This window comes from Artemia sp. Qi Xiang Cuo, chromosome 16, assembly GCF_049724085.1.
Source record: "Artemia sp. Qi Xiang Cuo chromosome 16, ASM4972408v1, whole genome shotgun sequence".
NCBI lineage: Eukaryota > Metazoa > Arthropoda > Branchiopoda > Anostraca > Artemiidae > Artemia > Artemia sp. Qi Xiang Cuo.
This window is the reverse complement of record NC_142809.1, coordinates 43725907-43741524: the sequence shown is the minus strand read 5'-3', so window position 1 is coordinate 43741524 and position 15618 is coordinate 43725907. Positions and strand designations below refer to the sequence as shown.

Below are 15618 nucleotides of genomic sequence, written 5' to 3'. Positions count from 1 at the left end.
AATGCTTTATTAGTAGATCAAAGGATTGCCATGTATATTTCCTAGGTATCCTCCTAGATGAAAATTTATCTTTTAAACACCATATTGATTTGATTAAAATGAAGGTACACATAAACCTCAATATTCTAAGAAAACTCAAACAAATTTTTCCTGGACCAATTCTAAGAATCCTATTTCATAGCTAAATTCATTCTTATGTTTCTTATTGTCCAGTCTAATGGATGTCTACTTTCCCTTCTTTTCTCAAACCACTTTCGAATACTTAAGATGAAGCTATAAATCTTATCCATGATGTAAATCGTTTGGCAACTAAACTATTACTTGATATTGAAAAACTTTATATTTTTTACTGTTCGTCTTTTGCTGTTCTTCAGCTCAATGGTGATATTCTTAGGTCCCTTAGATTTACGTCTTCTTTTGTATCTGATCATCCAAATTACCAGCTCCGTAGTTCTCTAATTATCCAAATTCCCCATACACCAACAATAAGATCCGATTTTAATCCTTTTGTTGCGCGTCACTTGACATGGAACACCTTTCCCGATTCGGCTCGAGGATGCCACTCGTTTGGCACCTTCAAAAGACTTATAATATATATATATATATATATATATATATATATATATATATATATATATATATATATATATATATATATTTATATATATATATATATATATATATATATATATATATGTATATGTATATATATATGTATATGTATATATATATATATATATATATATATATATATATATATATATATATATATATATATATATATATATATATATATTATTTTGTTTTCCTTTTATGAAGCAAATGCTTTACATGTTAGGAGTTTAAATGTTAATGTTATGTTTATATGTTTATGTGATCTTTTCATAATCTCCCTCCTACAGGACATGGAGCCTCTGTGGGGATCTGTAGATTGTTGTGTAATTATTTTACCGTTATATAGAAAATAAATCTATCTACCTATCTATCTAATACAAGCACAAATCCTTAAGTTAATTCTAGGAAGTGGAGTAGACAAAGAAAAAAAAAACATAATAAAAACAGAAAAATTAGAAATATAAAACAGGAGATAAGAAACTCTTGACTGAAAAGCTGATAATTTAGTGGTGGGTATGGCTCAGAAGATGTTAGGTCTGATACAACAAAAATTAATTTTTGTGGCAAAAATATGTTGGCAACAGTGCTGCCACTTCTATGGATTTTTCTGCAGATCTACAGAATTTGGTGACTTTCTATGGACAAAAGAACTCACTTGCAGGATCTACAGAATACCTATGGAAAGCGTGAATCCTATTGAGAATGTCACATTCACTCTTTCCAAATGATATTTCCCCAAATCACCAGAGAATTCTGCTACAAATTTTAATTTTCAGTTTGATGTCAATGGGTCATCATACTCACATTTTGATACAGTCTGATCTGTAACTTTTTTCATCTGTGGTATTCGGGGTTGGTACTATTTTTATAAGGGTTTCAACAAAACTCTTCCAGAAAATAAAGGTTTAGAAAACCTTACCAACTAGCAAAAGAGATAGAAGTTTCAAATCTGGGCCAGATTTACATCTTGTAACTATGACTGATGAGGACAGAAAGCTCCCAGTATTTTTGCGTTTTTGCATTTGGACCATGATACTTTTGTGGCACCTGACTTACAGAATATTCTACTAGATGTGAAAAGGCATCTACAGCTGACAGCTAATGGATTAAAACACAGACCTCATTTGAGTGTTGGGCGCCCTCATTTGTTCACTTTTTCACTAGAATCCTTTTATGAATAAGCTACCTAATTGATGGGCTAAGAATTCCTATCTGTACAATGTCTCATCTGTTAGCCAGACAGTTTTTGCTTGTCTTTTCTGGATAATTAGATAATGATTAATTTGTTATTAAAGCTAGCTGTTTACCACATGGCACAATGGGCCCCAGAATTGGTCTAAATATCCAAGGTCACACCCACCCAGAGGCTAATAAAATATTCTTACCTTAAATACTTTTCAGTTTGTTTTGTGCTTTTGAAGAAAATAGTAAGTCTTTCTAGATTTTATTATGTCTATACATTTTTCCTCGCCCAAGCCCAAGTAATGAGAATTACAGTTACAACTTTGCAGAGGGAGCGTTGATCTCCTAAATTGAGACAGGCCACTCAGCACGTCTCCAGGTGGCGGATAGGGAAATGTCCTACAGATATGTAGGATACCTCCATAGGAGGCGCGGACTTAGGGAGGACCTAGTTCCTGGGGTCCATAATTGAAACTGGGACACCCTAGCCCGGGGTCATAAATACAGGCGTAGGAGGAGGAAGGCCACTATGATGTACACCGCATACGGTCCACCGACGTATGGACACCTTCCGGCGGTTACAAACCTTCCCCCAGCAATGGGTCAAATTGCTTGGTGCTGCAGACCACCAAACAGGAGGATCCCTTTTTAGAGGGACAACTGAGAAGGGCAGATGATCCAGAACCATGGACAATTCAGGCCTCTGCTAAGGATAGAGAGGAAAGGCACACTGCTATCCTGACAAAATGCCACAAAACTCCATCTCTTTTATATGAAATGGCAAAAAATAGAATAAGAACCTATACTACCATGTCCAGGGCAACTGATGGTCTGATTTTTTTTTATGATTATGATAATGTTTTGATTACCGCGTCCGGGGTAACCGACAATTATTTAGCAGATTTGACAACTCTCCAGTCAGAGAAGATACCAATATTTACCCCAAAGACATCACTTTCACTTGGAATGCTAAACATACAAACACTTGCTAAACTGGGAAAAAAGGAATTAATTTTAAATAAAATCGACCACAACCATTGGGATATTATTGGATTATCAGAGACCCGCCTTCCTTTAAATGGAATAGAAACCATAAACGAGAGCACCCTCATCACCTCAGGACAAAGCGACGGTGTTCACCATCAAGGTGTTGGCTTTCTACTCTCAAAACGTGCTAAAAAATCTCTACTTGCCATAAATCCACTCTCAGAGAGTATCATTACCGCCCGTTTTAAAGGATCCATTGCTAGCATTTCCATCATCCAAGTTTATGCCCCAGACTCTTCCAGAAGTGACCAAGATACAGAAGACTTCTACGCCCAGCTCCAATACACCCTAGACCAGGTGCCCAAGAAGGATGTTCTGTTCGTCATTGGGGACTTTAACGCTATCATTGGACAATCAAATGCAGGTTTTGAAGAAGTAATGGGCAAGTTCGGACATGGGCGAGAAAACCTTAGGGGGGAAATGCGCATAGATTTCTGTCATGATAACGAGCTTTTCATTATCAACACAGTGTTTCAACATAGAGAACCCAGAGAGGTAACAAGAAGATCCCCAGATGGCCGAACCTCAAATATGATTGACCTCATACTGGTCCGCAAGCATTGGAAGTCATCAGTGCTGAATACAGTATCTTTGGCCAGTGTTGATTTTGACTCAGACCATGTTCTAGTCATGTCAGAACTCCATATGCACCTCTGAAAACCCCAACAACCCAAGAAAAGCTAACCAAAATACTGCATCGATCTTCTCAAAAACATCAAAACAAGAAACAAATATAAAACTGCTCTCTTCAATAAGCTTTCAAGCATCCAACTCATGGGAGTCCCAACCACTGAGGAAGTTGACCATCTGGTTGATGAAAGCGCCTCAATCATCAGAGAAACGGCTAACAAAATCCTAGGAGTACATTCCTGCTCTGATAAACCATGGATCACATCCAAAATCATTGATATCTGTGTTGAAAAACGTATTCACGCCAACAAACAAGACCAAAAAAGCCAGGATGAATACAAGAGGTTAAAACGTCTAGTAGAGAAAAAAATATGGCAGGCTCTGCGCCGATACGTCGACGACAAGTGCCATGAATGCAAAGACACCTTCAAAAAAAATGACAGCCACTACATGTAAAAAAAAAGTACGAGAGTTGTCAAAAAAAAGAAACCTTCAGCAGAAACAACTCTGTTAGATAAACATGGAAAACTTATCACAGCTTCTGAGGAGAGGCAGGAACGCTGGAAGGAACACTTTTGCCAGAAACTGAACCCCTCAATAACCCCTGACCCATCTATCCTACTGTCTTCTCAACTACCAGAGTATCCAGTAGATCCAAGTCCACCACCATTACCAGAAGAGGTAGTTGCTGCTATACAATCCCTGAAAACAAATAAAGCTCCTGGCCCAGATGGCATACAGTCAGAGCTACTTAAGTCAGGCCCAGAAGAACTGGTAGACATTTATCATAAAGTCACAGTAGGCATCTGGGAAACAGGCCACTTCCCTAGATCTTGAGCAAAAGCCATGATTGTCCCCTTTTACAAACAGAGTGAAAAAGGCAACTGTAATAGCTACAGCCCAATTAGCATGACAAGCCAACCGGCAAAGATCCTCACGAAAATCCTACTTGACGAACCAAAATCCCTGACAGACCTCACTTTAGAGGAATATCAGGCTGGCTTCTGAAGAGATTAATCTACTATAGATCATATATTTTCCACTGATGGAGAAAAATATAGAAATCGCAAAAGAACTGCTCTCACTTTTTATTGACTTTAAACAGGCCCTTGATTTAATATGGCACAATGGGCTTTGGCACATACTTCTGCATTATGGAGTCAACAAAAACATGGTAACGTTGGTCAAAAATATGAAATTGAACTTCCCTGGCCAGGTTCAGATGCCTGAGGGATTGACAGAAGAGTTTCAGACGTCAGCAGGTATTGCCTCCTATCCCCTCATCTATTTAATCTGTTTCTAAATGCAGCTTTGTCACTTGCTAAAACCATAGACAGTGCATCCATTGGAGGAAAATTTGTCAATAAATTAGTGTATGCAGTCGACATCATGACAATTAACAGTCATGAACATCTCCTCCAAACAGACACAAACAAGATAGTGTCAGCAACCAAAGCCCTTGGGAGGATTGTCAACACAACAAAAACAAAAGTCATGCGGGTATCCAGAGACTCTGCACCCAGAGCCATACAGCTAACCATAAAAGGAGAACAAATTGAAAATACAGAATCTTTTGTCTGAATTAGCAGTCTTTTAACCTCTAACAACGATTGCTCAAAATCGATTAGGTGTAGCTTCAAGAGCCTATCATCAATTTCGAAAAGCAAATTACTATCAAAATCATTGAAGGTCCAGCTCTTTAACTCTCTCATAATCCCCACTGCTATGTATGCAAGTGAAACATGGTCAATTAAAGCTGATGACGAAAGGTGAATCTCTGCATTTGAAACAAAATGTCTCCGTCGCATAGCAGGGATCACCTACATCAACCAAGTATCCAATGAAGACCTCTGTAAACTCCTCCACTGCTCATACACTATCATGGACCAAATTAGAAGTCAGCAACTCTGCTGGCTAGGTCATATCCAACGAATGTCATCAAATCATCTCCCCAAAATCACATTTGAAGGACAGGTACATGGCACATGACCTCATGGCACATGACCTCATGGCCAACCTTGCAAGAGATGGTACAACAGTTTCAATGGCCAGAACCTCCCCAAACTCCTGCGTCTTGCACCAGATAGAACTGAATACCATCACCATATTCAAGAACTAGTGAGAAGAGAAGAAGCCCCAATACAGCCACAAAGGCCAGATGGGATATAAGTCAGTAAGTCATATCTTATTGAGAGGAGATATCCCAAAGTATGGCTTTAAAGATTATACCAGGTTTTGAGCATAGATAAAAGCTACCTGTTCACTACTTAACAGTAGTAAATGTATGTACCCCCTCCCAGCCCCAAGTGCAATAGCCTGAGATGGCAATTGAACAATACCAGCTCAGGGAGATTCTAAGTGTGAGATTTCTCTGGGATAGTTTTCTTTAGGCTATAAGAAAATAGCCTACAAGTTGTAATCAGAATAGGTTATTTCACATTATGAGTAAATTAGAGCCCCCAGTATTAATGTTGCCCCCCCCCCTCCACCTCACCTTCTTAACACTAGTAGCAGCAATTTAAAATCACAATTCTAAAGTTATATTTTAACCTAGCCTATATAGATTGCACAAATACCCACAAAATTAAAAACCAAGGTAATTGATTTAAAATTTCAAGGATCTGGCCTAAATCTAGGAATAACTCATTAAGACCATTACAGCATTAAAAACATCATAGGTAGGAGGATTCAAAGGCATAATCTATAGGGATCTCTTGCCCAAGGAATCAGAGAGAATAGAAATTATAAATGAATGCTGAATATGTAGCTGCAGTTTGCTGTGTAGAAAATGAGAGAAAATAGCTCAAAGACAAAGTTAGAGACATGGACTTGAACTGTCAGGTGTAGTGGTCCTACATTTGCAGGAAGACATTTTCTTTTCCATTAATCAAACATTATTGATTCCTAACTATTTGGCGTTAAATGAAATAGGTAGTAATGTTTGGAGGTTTGTTTTACAAAGGCATATGAGCAGCTGAAAGCAGACATAAATGATCTTCATAAGATCATTCTTGGGCCAAGTATTTTCAACTTCTATATAAATGATGCACCCAACCGTCTCTCAAACTTCCTCACTCTTTACGCTGATGATTCATAACTTGTTGGTAAAGCAGCTACACCCTCTGACCTACAATCTATCCAAAAGGACCTTGACATTCTTGGGAGTTGGGCTGATACATGGCTCCTCTTTTTCAATAGTAATAAATGCCATGAATCAACTTTGGCAATCACAACACACATCAGCAGTATCATCTTCAAGGTAACCCTTTTTAGCAGTCTCTGAAGATAGAGATCTTGGAGTCGTTGGTGATTGCCAATTTAAGTTCAGCACTCATGCAAAATCTGTATTGTTGTCTGCCCTTTAATCTCTTGGAATGATCAAAAGAACTATCTCCAGCAGACTCCTAAGTGTGTTAATGAAGCTCTACAAGGCACTAGTTTGCCTGTGCCTAGAGGTTGGAATTTGTCTTAAGGAGCACAGGAAAGGCAATGGGAGAACACAGAATCAAATGGGGAGGAAAAAGTCTCCTGGACTTAGATTGTGCTGATGATTTAAGCGTCCTAAAAGAAAGTGTGAGCAAAATGAATGAAGTTTTAGAGGTTTTGCAAGTTCAGGGGGCTTGAATAGGTTCGAAAATTAATGTCAAGAAGACTAAGTCACTAAGGCTAGGAATAAGTGAAGATGAAAAGGTGATGTTAGGTAATGAAAAGATTGATCAGGCGGGCAGCTTCACTTACCTTGGTAATATTATTAGTAAAGATGCTGCGAGCAGTGAATATGTTAAAAGTAGAATAGCCAAGGTTCAGGGTGTTTTTTCACAGTTAAAAAAAGTTTGGAAGAATAGGAAGATAAATCTGCAAACCAAGATTAGAATATTAGAAGCTACAGTGATGACAGTGGTCAAACATGGCTCTGAAGTATGGACTCTCTGAAAAGCAGATGAAGATTTGCTAGATGTTTTCCAGAGAAATTGCTTAAGGATTGTTCTGGGTACCTGGCTGACTGACCATATTTCAAACAATAGGCTATATGAAAAATGTGGTTCAATCTGTTTTCTAAGGCTACAATGAGAGCAAGGTTGACGTGGCTAGGGTATGTTCTTCAGATGAAGGATGACAGATTGCCAAAGATTGTTTTTTTTGGCCAAATGTGTAGGGCTAAATGGACAGCAGGTTGTCCTTGTCTGGGGGAGGAGGATATCATAAAGAAAGATCTAAAAGAAAATGGAACTTTGTGGGTGGGTGTAAAAAGGGAGGCTTTGAATAGATTTGGATGGAGGAGCATGCATAGCTATGTTGGCCTCAGGTGGCTTGGTGCTGTGGTGAGTTGTTAGTAGTAGTAGTAAAGGTTGGAAAGTCCCTGGCATCACCCTACTTCAAGAAGGAAAAGAAAATGCTAGAAAGAGTACAACAAAGAGCAACCAAAATAGTTGAAGGCCTCAAACAAATACCATACAAAGAGCATTTACATCACTTGAAGCTTCCTACTCTCACATACTTGAGGAAATGTGGCAACATGACTATGGCCCACAAAATTATTTCTAAAAATATTCTCCCTGGTTTCCTTGAACTCCCCCCCCCCAAAAAAAAGTTCCATGACTAGAGGGTATTCAAAGAAGATCTTCAAGAGATGCTCCTCAATCCAAGAAAGAAGCCATTTCTTCAGCCAGCAAGTAACCAACTTGTGGAATCAACTGTCTAAAGAAACAGTGGCTGCTGATTTAATGGGTGCATTCAAGAAAAATTTTGACAAAGAATGGCAACAGCAAGAGTTCCTGTACAACTGGGAAGCAAATGAGTCCTCAGCCCAACTGCATGAAACAACCTACAGAAGTTATAACAGGGCATTACAAGGATGGAAAACCCTTAGATTTGCTCCAAGCTACAATTTAAGGTAAGGTATAAATTTTTATCTCACCAGGTCTCAATCTCATTAGGCTTGAACAAATAAGTTTCCAGATAATTATTTATTTTGATTAGATATTTTCCACTACAAAGTTATATTTTTTTTTTAACTATCATTTTTTCAGCTATCAATGAAAATTTCTAATGATGTTGATTTTTCTGGGCTTATAAAAGGTATTGCCCCTCATCTAGAGTTACCTGACTTGGCTTTCCCTAAAAACAAAACAACTTCAAATTCACCTGATCTGCTCTTTGAGCTTTAACAAACACCAATTGACTGGAGCTGCTGGAAAATCCAAAACACACTAGCAACTTCATCTCAAAAAGCAATATTGAAGACATAGCTTAAGTCCCTGAAACAACAGAACATAAATTTAATTAACAGTCTAATTTACCTCTTTGGTAATCTTGGCCTAGGGGAATATATTAGTACTTGGACAGTGCCTAATCTTTGGACAACTATTAAAAAAATACAACAAATTCACCACTATTTGGGAATAAACACATTGGAAGTGAACCTTGCATATTTAGATAGCTGTATTGAGTCATATTTCTCATGTCATACATATGGTATTTTTCAATTATTTATAAAATTACTAAATATAAGTTACATAGGCTAGGAAAAGTGGTTGTAACACTTTCATCACCTAAATTAACTAAGCACTGCATTAGAATAGCCTATCAGAACAATCAGTCACTTTCATATTCATTAACACCATCTTCAACAGGATCTGTGGGTGAATCTAGCTTCTCTTGTTCAGACTCTGAACTTGATTTAGGCAACTGTGCCTGTTCTGAACCACTGGTTTTGGGACAGATTGTTTGCTGATATCAGGTTCCAAAAGCATGAGGTTGTGAAAAACATATACTAGTCTAGCTTTCCAGCCATGTTTGTTTCAAGTCCATTTTATTTTGCAATGAAAATGTTGGTGTATGAACTGAAAATCTGCTCAGTTGTAGCTGAACTACTAGGGAAGGTTACAATAGAAAGAAATTTGTAAAAAAAAAATTCTTGATAAGAATTCAATTAGCTTGAATACTTTGGCCATAAACAAGGATAAATTACTTGAACACACTGATAGCCAGTAGGCCTAGCCTAGGGGAGCCTAACCTTGGATACATGATTACAGCTTGAGCTTCAACATTAAAAATGATGACTGTTGTTGGATACAGGATCTTAAAGTTGAAAAAAAAATTATCCAAATCACAGACATATTCAATCAAAGAGAAGTGTAGATAAGTGAAGCAGAATAATTTTATTTGAATAGGCTAGGCAGCAGGGGCAAGTTTAGCCTAAATTTGAATGTTGAAAAAAAAAATTTTCAAAGATTATAGCTGGCCAGTGATAACTAGCCAAGTCGGCTACTACTATGAATCAACACTAGCCTAACTATCTGAACCTAGGCTATTTACATCATGTCAAAGATTAGTAGTATCTGTCCATTTGTAGGAAACATATATTTTAATCAAAGTACCACAGTAGAGAGAATATACAGTATCAGTAAAGGCTATAATGTCCATTAAAATAAAGTTAAAACACATTTAAAACCACACAAGTTTATACTCCGCCATTGTGCATGTGCAATTGTGATGTACAGATCATAGTATCCCTATGGAAAAACCTGTTTTTGGTGTCTTGAATTCATGACTCTTAAATTCATGAATAGCAACTGAAATCAGGTGTGAAAACAGGTTTTTCTTTTATTTATTTTTGTCTTGCTGAGGACAGCCCTTGGACAGAGGGTCAAAATACAGTATTCATTCAAATTATCTTCACCATCTTGCAAAAAGATTTCCGTATTGTTCTTCATGCTTTTGTTGTTTAATAGGGTTGTGACGTATTTGCTCAGTCCCTATACGCATGGTATGAAATGTATATCATATTTGGAAATAGAAGAAGCTACAGTGCAAAAAACCTGCCTTTATGTACTGTCTGAGCACTTGGGATCTTACTTTAGTGTCTTGAGGATCGTGCGCTTTCCAAAAGTAGTTTCGTAAGGTAATTAAGCTGACCCAGTTCCAAAAATTTTTAGCAGAGTATATGAACTACCGATAAGTCCTTTAACCCCTGATTACCAACGTTCTCACTGATTCAAATTCTAAAAAAAATCGTAGCTCACTGCCATTTATTAGAATTTGCACAGTACACACTACGCCGAAATTTCTAGTGAAAATCCGAAATAAACCAAAAAAGGATTATGGACGAGAAACGAAATCCAAGCGAACACTATTGAAAGAATTTTTTTCTTGGAATAAACCATAGTCAAAGAAGTACTTCTAAGGGATAGGGAGTTGCTGTGCCAAGAGGACCCCAATGCATAAGAAGTTAAAATATTGGTTCGCCTGAAAAAGAGCCGAAGCCACTATTTCCGATTTGCAAAAGACTTGTATGCGTAGCCTCCCAGGCCAGCAAGACTCTAATAGAAAAAAGTTATGCTAGCTGATAGAATTCCTAAAACAGTGCTAAAAATGGGTAAAAATATTCTTCCAAATCCAGTTGAGACTTTTTGCCTGAAAATGAAGATTGAACCAATAGTCGAAAATTTCATTAGTTCGGCTTAAAGCTTATATCTCTTAAGTATTGTATTAATTATGGCATTTTTCAATCAAGGTCAGTCAATTGGAAACAGCTTTTTGCTCACCTGATTTGGCTTTCCCTAAAAATAAAACCCACTTCAAATTCACCTGATCTACTCTCTGAACTTAAAAAAGCATCGATTGAAACGGGAGCTATTAAAAAATTTAAAAGCACCGGTAATTCCATTTGGAAAAGAAACAATTAATATAGAGCATAAGTCCCTGGGCCAAAGGTTCTGTACTATACAAAATAAATACTTTTCATTTAAACTGACTTGTAATTTCTATCAATTTTAGGTTTCATTTCTTCTTCCTAGCTAATTTATCTGCTATGGGTTGCCTTTCCCCGTAGTAGAATAATATTTGTAGGCATGAATATATAATGAGTCGGAGGTAATAGGCTTGAGACTGTCTGTGCAGAATTTCGACTCTTGTTGATAGAAGAGCATCGCCAAGTGCTGAAAACCATGTTGTGACCAAGATGGGGTAGTTATAACCTATACGGTGTTTGGTCATAAAATGGCTCATAAGTTAACAAGGTATTCACGTGATGGTAAGACAGCAAACCTTATTGATTATGTTATAGTAAACCGAAGACTGGCAGGATCAATGCAAGATACTAGGGTATATAGGACTGCTGTCATTGATGTTAAAAGTAAAGATCACCATCTAGTAGTGTCAGGGGTTAATTTAAAGCTCAAATTTCGGGAGGGTAACTACCTCCCGGGAAGTTATGATGTTGGCAGATTCCAGAATAAGAATTTGAGAGAAACTTTCCAGGAACAGTTGAATACTGAACTTGAGAGTCCAAAATTTTATAATGTGGACGATGGTTGGAATAATTTTAGCAAAATAATTTGTGAAGTTGCTGAAGGTGTATTAGGGAAGAAAGATAGAACTGCAGCTAAGAATATTAGTTAAAAAGCTTTATGTTTAATAGAGAGGAGAAAGGACTTGTGCAAAAATTATCTGAGTGGTAGATCACATCAAAACAAAAGAAATGTAAAGAAAGTGGAGAAAGCATTAAAATAGGAACTAAGGAGGTGTGAAGTGGAGGCCATGGATAAAACTGCCTAGGATCTGGAAGTTGCAGCTAGAGGGCATAATAGTAAAATATTCTACTGGCACGTTAACAATCTTGACTTGTCCCAGTTAAAGATAGGAATGGGGTCGCAATTAGCGATAAGGAAAAAACTAAAGTGAGTTGAGCAAAACATTTTGAGAACTTTCTTAACCGAGATAGAGTTGCTGGAAAAAATATAGAGGAAAATGAAAAAGTTTGTGATACCTTGGATGTGAGGGAAGATTTGTGTTGTGAGGAGGAATTGGAAACAGTACTAAAAGGATTAAGGAATAATAAGGCTCCAGGTGCTGATAGGGTTGTAAATGAGATTCTTAAATATGGTGGCTCTGAGGTTAGACATAAGTTACTGAAGATTATGAATATGATTTTTGAAAAAGGGGAAGTACCTAACGATTTTAGGAAAAACTTAATTAAGCCACTTTATAAGACAGGTGATAAAAGTGAGTGTGGTAATTATCGAGGCATTAGTCTGGTCTCTGTAGGTAGCAAATTACTTAATAATATGATACTTTTTAGACTGAGAGATGCCGTAGACAATGTTTTAAGAGAAGAACACTGTAGTTTTAAAAAAGTTAGAGATTGTGTCGACCAAATGTTCACTCTTAGATTGATAATGGAAAAATGCTTGAGTTTTCAACCACATTTGGCCTTCAGTTTTGAAGATTATGAGGAAGCGTTTAATTCTGTTTACATGGGAGCTTTAGTAAAGATTTTATCCTTGTATGGTATACCTGAAAAATACATTAAAGTGATTAGCGCTATGTACGAGAATAACACTGCTGCGGTTAAGGTAGGAAATGAGGTTAGCAGCTGGTTTTGCATTAAATCAGGAGTTAAGCAGGGTTGTGTTCTATCCCCCTTTATATGGATCTTTTGATGGACTTTGTCTTAAGGAGCACACGAAAGGCAATGGGAGACCACGGAATCAAATGAGGAGGAAAATGTCTCCTGGACTTAGATTATGCTGATGATTTAAGCATCCTAGATAAAAGTGTGAGCAAAATGAATGAAGTTTTAGAGGTTTTGCGAGCTCAGGGTGCTAGGATTGGTTTGAAAATTAATGTTAGGAAGACTAAGTCACTAAGGCTAGGAATAAGTGAAGATGAAAAGGTGACGTTGGGTAATGAAAAGATTGTTTAGGTGGGCAGCTTTACTTACCGTGGTAGTATTATTAGTAAAGATGGTGGAAGCAGTGAAGATGTTAAAAATAGAATAGCTAAGGCTCAGTGTGTTTTTTCACAGTTAAAAAAAGTCTGGAAGAATAGGAAGATAAGTCTGCAAACCAAAATTAGAATATTAGAAGCTACAGTGATGACAGTGGTCAAATATGGCTCTGAAGCATGGACACTCCGAAAAGCGGATGAAGATTTGCTAGATGTTTCCCAGAGAAATTGCAAGGATTGGTATGGGTACCCGGCTGACTGACCGTAATTCAAACAATAGGCAATACGAAAAATGTGGTTCAATACCGCCCTATAGGGCTATAATGAAAGAAGGTTGAGGTGGCTAGGGCACGTTGTACGGATCATGTATGGCGGATTGCCGAAGATTGTCCTTTTTGGCCAAACATCATGGGCTAAACGAAAAGCAGGTTGTCCTCGTCTGGGGTGGGATGACGTCATAAAGAAAGTTTTAAAGGAAATGGGAACTTCGTGGGCGGGTATAAAAAGGGAGGCTTGGAATAGATTGGGGTGGAGGAGGAGCGTGCGTAGCTGTGTTGGCCTCAGGCGGCTTGGTGCTGCGGTGAGTTGTTAGTAGTAGTAGTATTCATAGTAATTTGTTACTACTTTAAATTTACCACAACAAAAATCAGAGAGTAGAGAAAAACGAGCACAATAACACCCAGTGAAAACAGAAGAATATTATTCTGCAAAGATTCTGATTTAGACAAATTCATGTAAAATTCTAAAGGACAATATAAAAACCAAACTTCAAAAGAAACACTGAAATTGAAGTAAGGACTCTTTCGAAGCAACGATGAAAGGGTAACTGAATAAAAAACACAATATGAACGCCATTTCACAATTTCATTTTATGTAAACCATTCTTAGAGGCTAATCACTTGCCAGGTACGTTATTATCAGAGACTCTATTAGATTGTGAAATATTATTTTGTGGACGTATAAAAAACGATCGGAATTAATAAGTTCGTTATAAACGGGGCTTCGAAAACTGTCTCAGTGTCAGTTTTGATAGCATCAAAACTGACCAAAATTACTTACTTACTACTTACTTAAAGCTGTTGCTCGGAAGCGTCGCCAGCGTAGAGGGAAACAGTCATCAGCGCCGTCAGTCTTCTCCAGAGTGGTCGGTTCAGGGCGAGGGTTGTCACTTCAGCTGGGTTGATGTTTCTGGAGGCGAGCCGTTCACGGATGACGTCCGCCCATCTGGTGCGTGGTCTTCCCCTAGGACGCCTCCAGCCGCTTGCAGCTGGGTCAAAATCGAAGATGAGCCGGGCGGGTGTTTTGGCAGGCAGACGGAGCGGATGACCATACCAACGCAGCGAGCGAGACTCAAGCTGCTCGGACAGGGGTGGGAGTTTGAAGGACCTGAGGATTTCCGAATTTCGTACCCTGTCGGGCCATCGGGAGCGTTCGATTTTTCGGAGGTGTTTCGTATGGATGGCATTTACCTTCAGCGTCTGTGTCTGAGTCAGCGACCAAGTCTCAACAGAATAAAGCATAACGCTGGCAACCAAAGCAGAATATATTCGTGCTTTGGTGACCAAAATCGTATTTTTTAATTTTTTATTTCAAGGTCTTTTAATTTTTCAACAAGGTGAACTGAATTTTTAATGTATGAAGTTTTCGTTGGCGGTTGGGGATGAAAAATTGTGGACAACCATTTTCCCAGTCTGGCCGGAGAGCTATAAGAAGTCAAAATTGGGTGTTAAAGAACTCCATTTTTGTGGATTTTTTGAGACGGTAAAATTTTAAAGCGGAGCAACCTTTAGGATAAAATAATTTATACATTTGTGGAGTAATAAATCTTTTAGTTTGCGAAATTCTTAGCACTTTTCTTACTTCACGGGTGAACTTATCGGTGGGTTCTGAATCTATGGGCTTATAAGTGTGAGTGCCGGATAAAATATCCGCAACTTTTTTACTATATGAAGTTTTATCAAGGATAAAAAATTTATGAGTTTTGAGAATTTGTATTTTCTGATTTTTTTAGCTTGGGGAATATGGAGTAAAATCAAGAAAATTCTTAACCACCTCTCCTCGAAGTAAATCTGGATTTTTCACAACACCTCGTGAACCAGATATACCCGCCTCCTCACTGGAGACTGTCTCTGAGAAATTTACTCGTGTTTCAGGCAAGCAAAATAGTGGTAGTACATTCACCTAAGGTTGTCCTCAATAGATACACTGGAGACACTTTTCTAAGCCCCATTTATAACGAAATTATTAATTCCAATCGTTTTTATGCGTCCACAAAATAATATTTCGCAATCTAATAGAGTTTCTGATAATGACCTACTTGGTAAGCGACTAGTCTTTAAGAATGCTTTACATAAAATAAAACTGTGAAATACCTTTCAGTATTGTATTTTTTATTCAGATACCCTTTCATCGTTG

General features: G+C 37.7%; 2 protein-coding genes across 5 annotated transcripts in view; one reads left to right on the top strand and one right to left on the bottom strand.

Moving 5' to 3' along the window:
* The window catches only part of LOC148942941 (DNA-binding protein SMUBP-2-like), a 194623-nt gene extending 184166 nt beyond the window's left edge, over positions 1-10457 (bottom strand). The window contains exon 1 of one of the 4 annotated variants that reach the window (XM_089102613.1): positions 10333-10457. The gene's annotated coding sequence lies outside the window, so the exon portion shown is untranslated. Of the gene's footprint in view, positions 1-8619; positions 8733-10001; positions 10021-10299 lie in introns of those variants that run through there. The other 3 variants (XM_089102614.1, XM_089102617.1, XM_089102615.1) reach the window with 3 other exon arrangements.
* LOC148942942 (protein CFDP2-like) lies at positions 2575-3501 on the top strand. The gene has a single exon (XM_089102404.1). It carries the CDS (start codon positions 2575-2577, stop codon positions 3499-3501), a length of 927 nt encoding a protein of 308 aa, XP_088958530.1.
* Positions 10458-15618: the final 5161 nt, after the last annotated feature.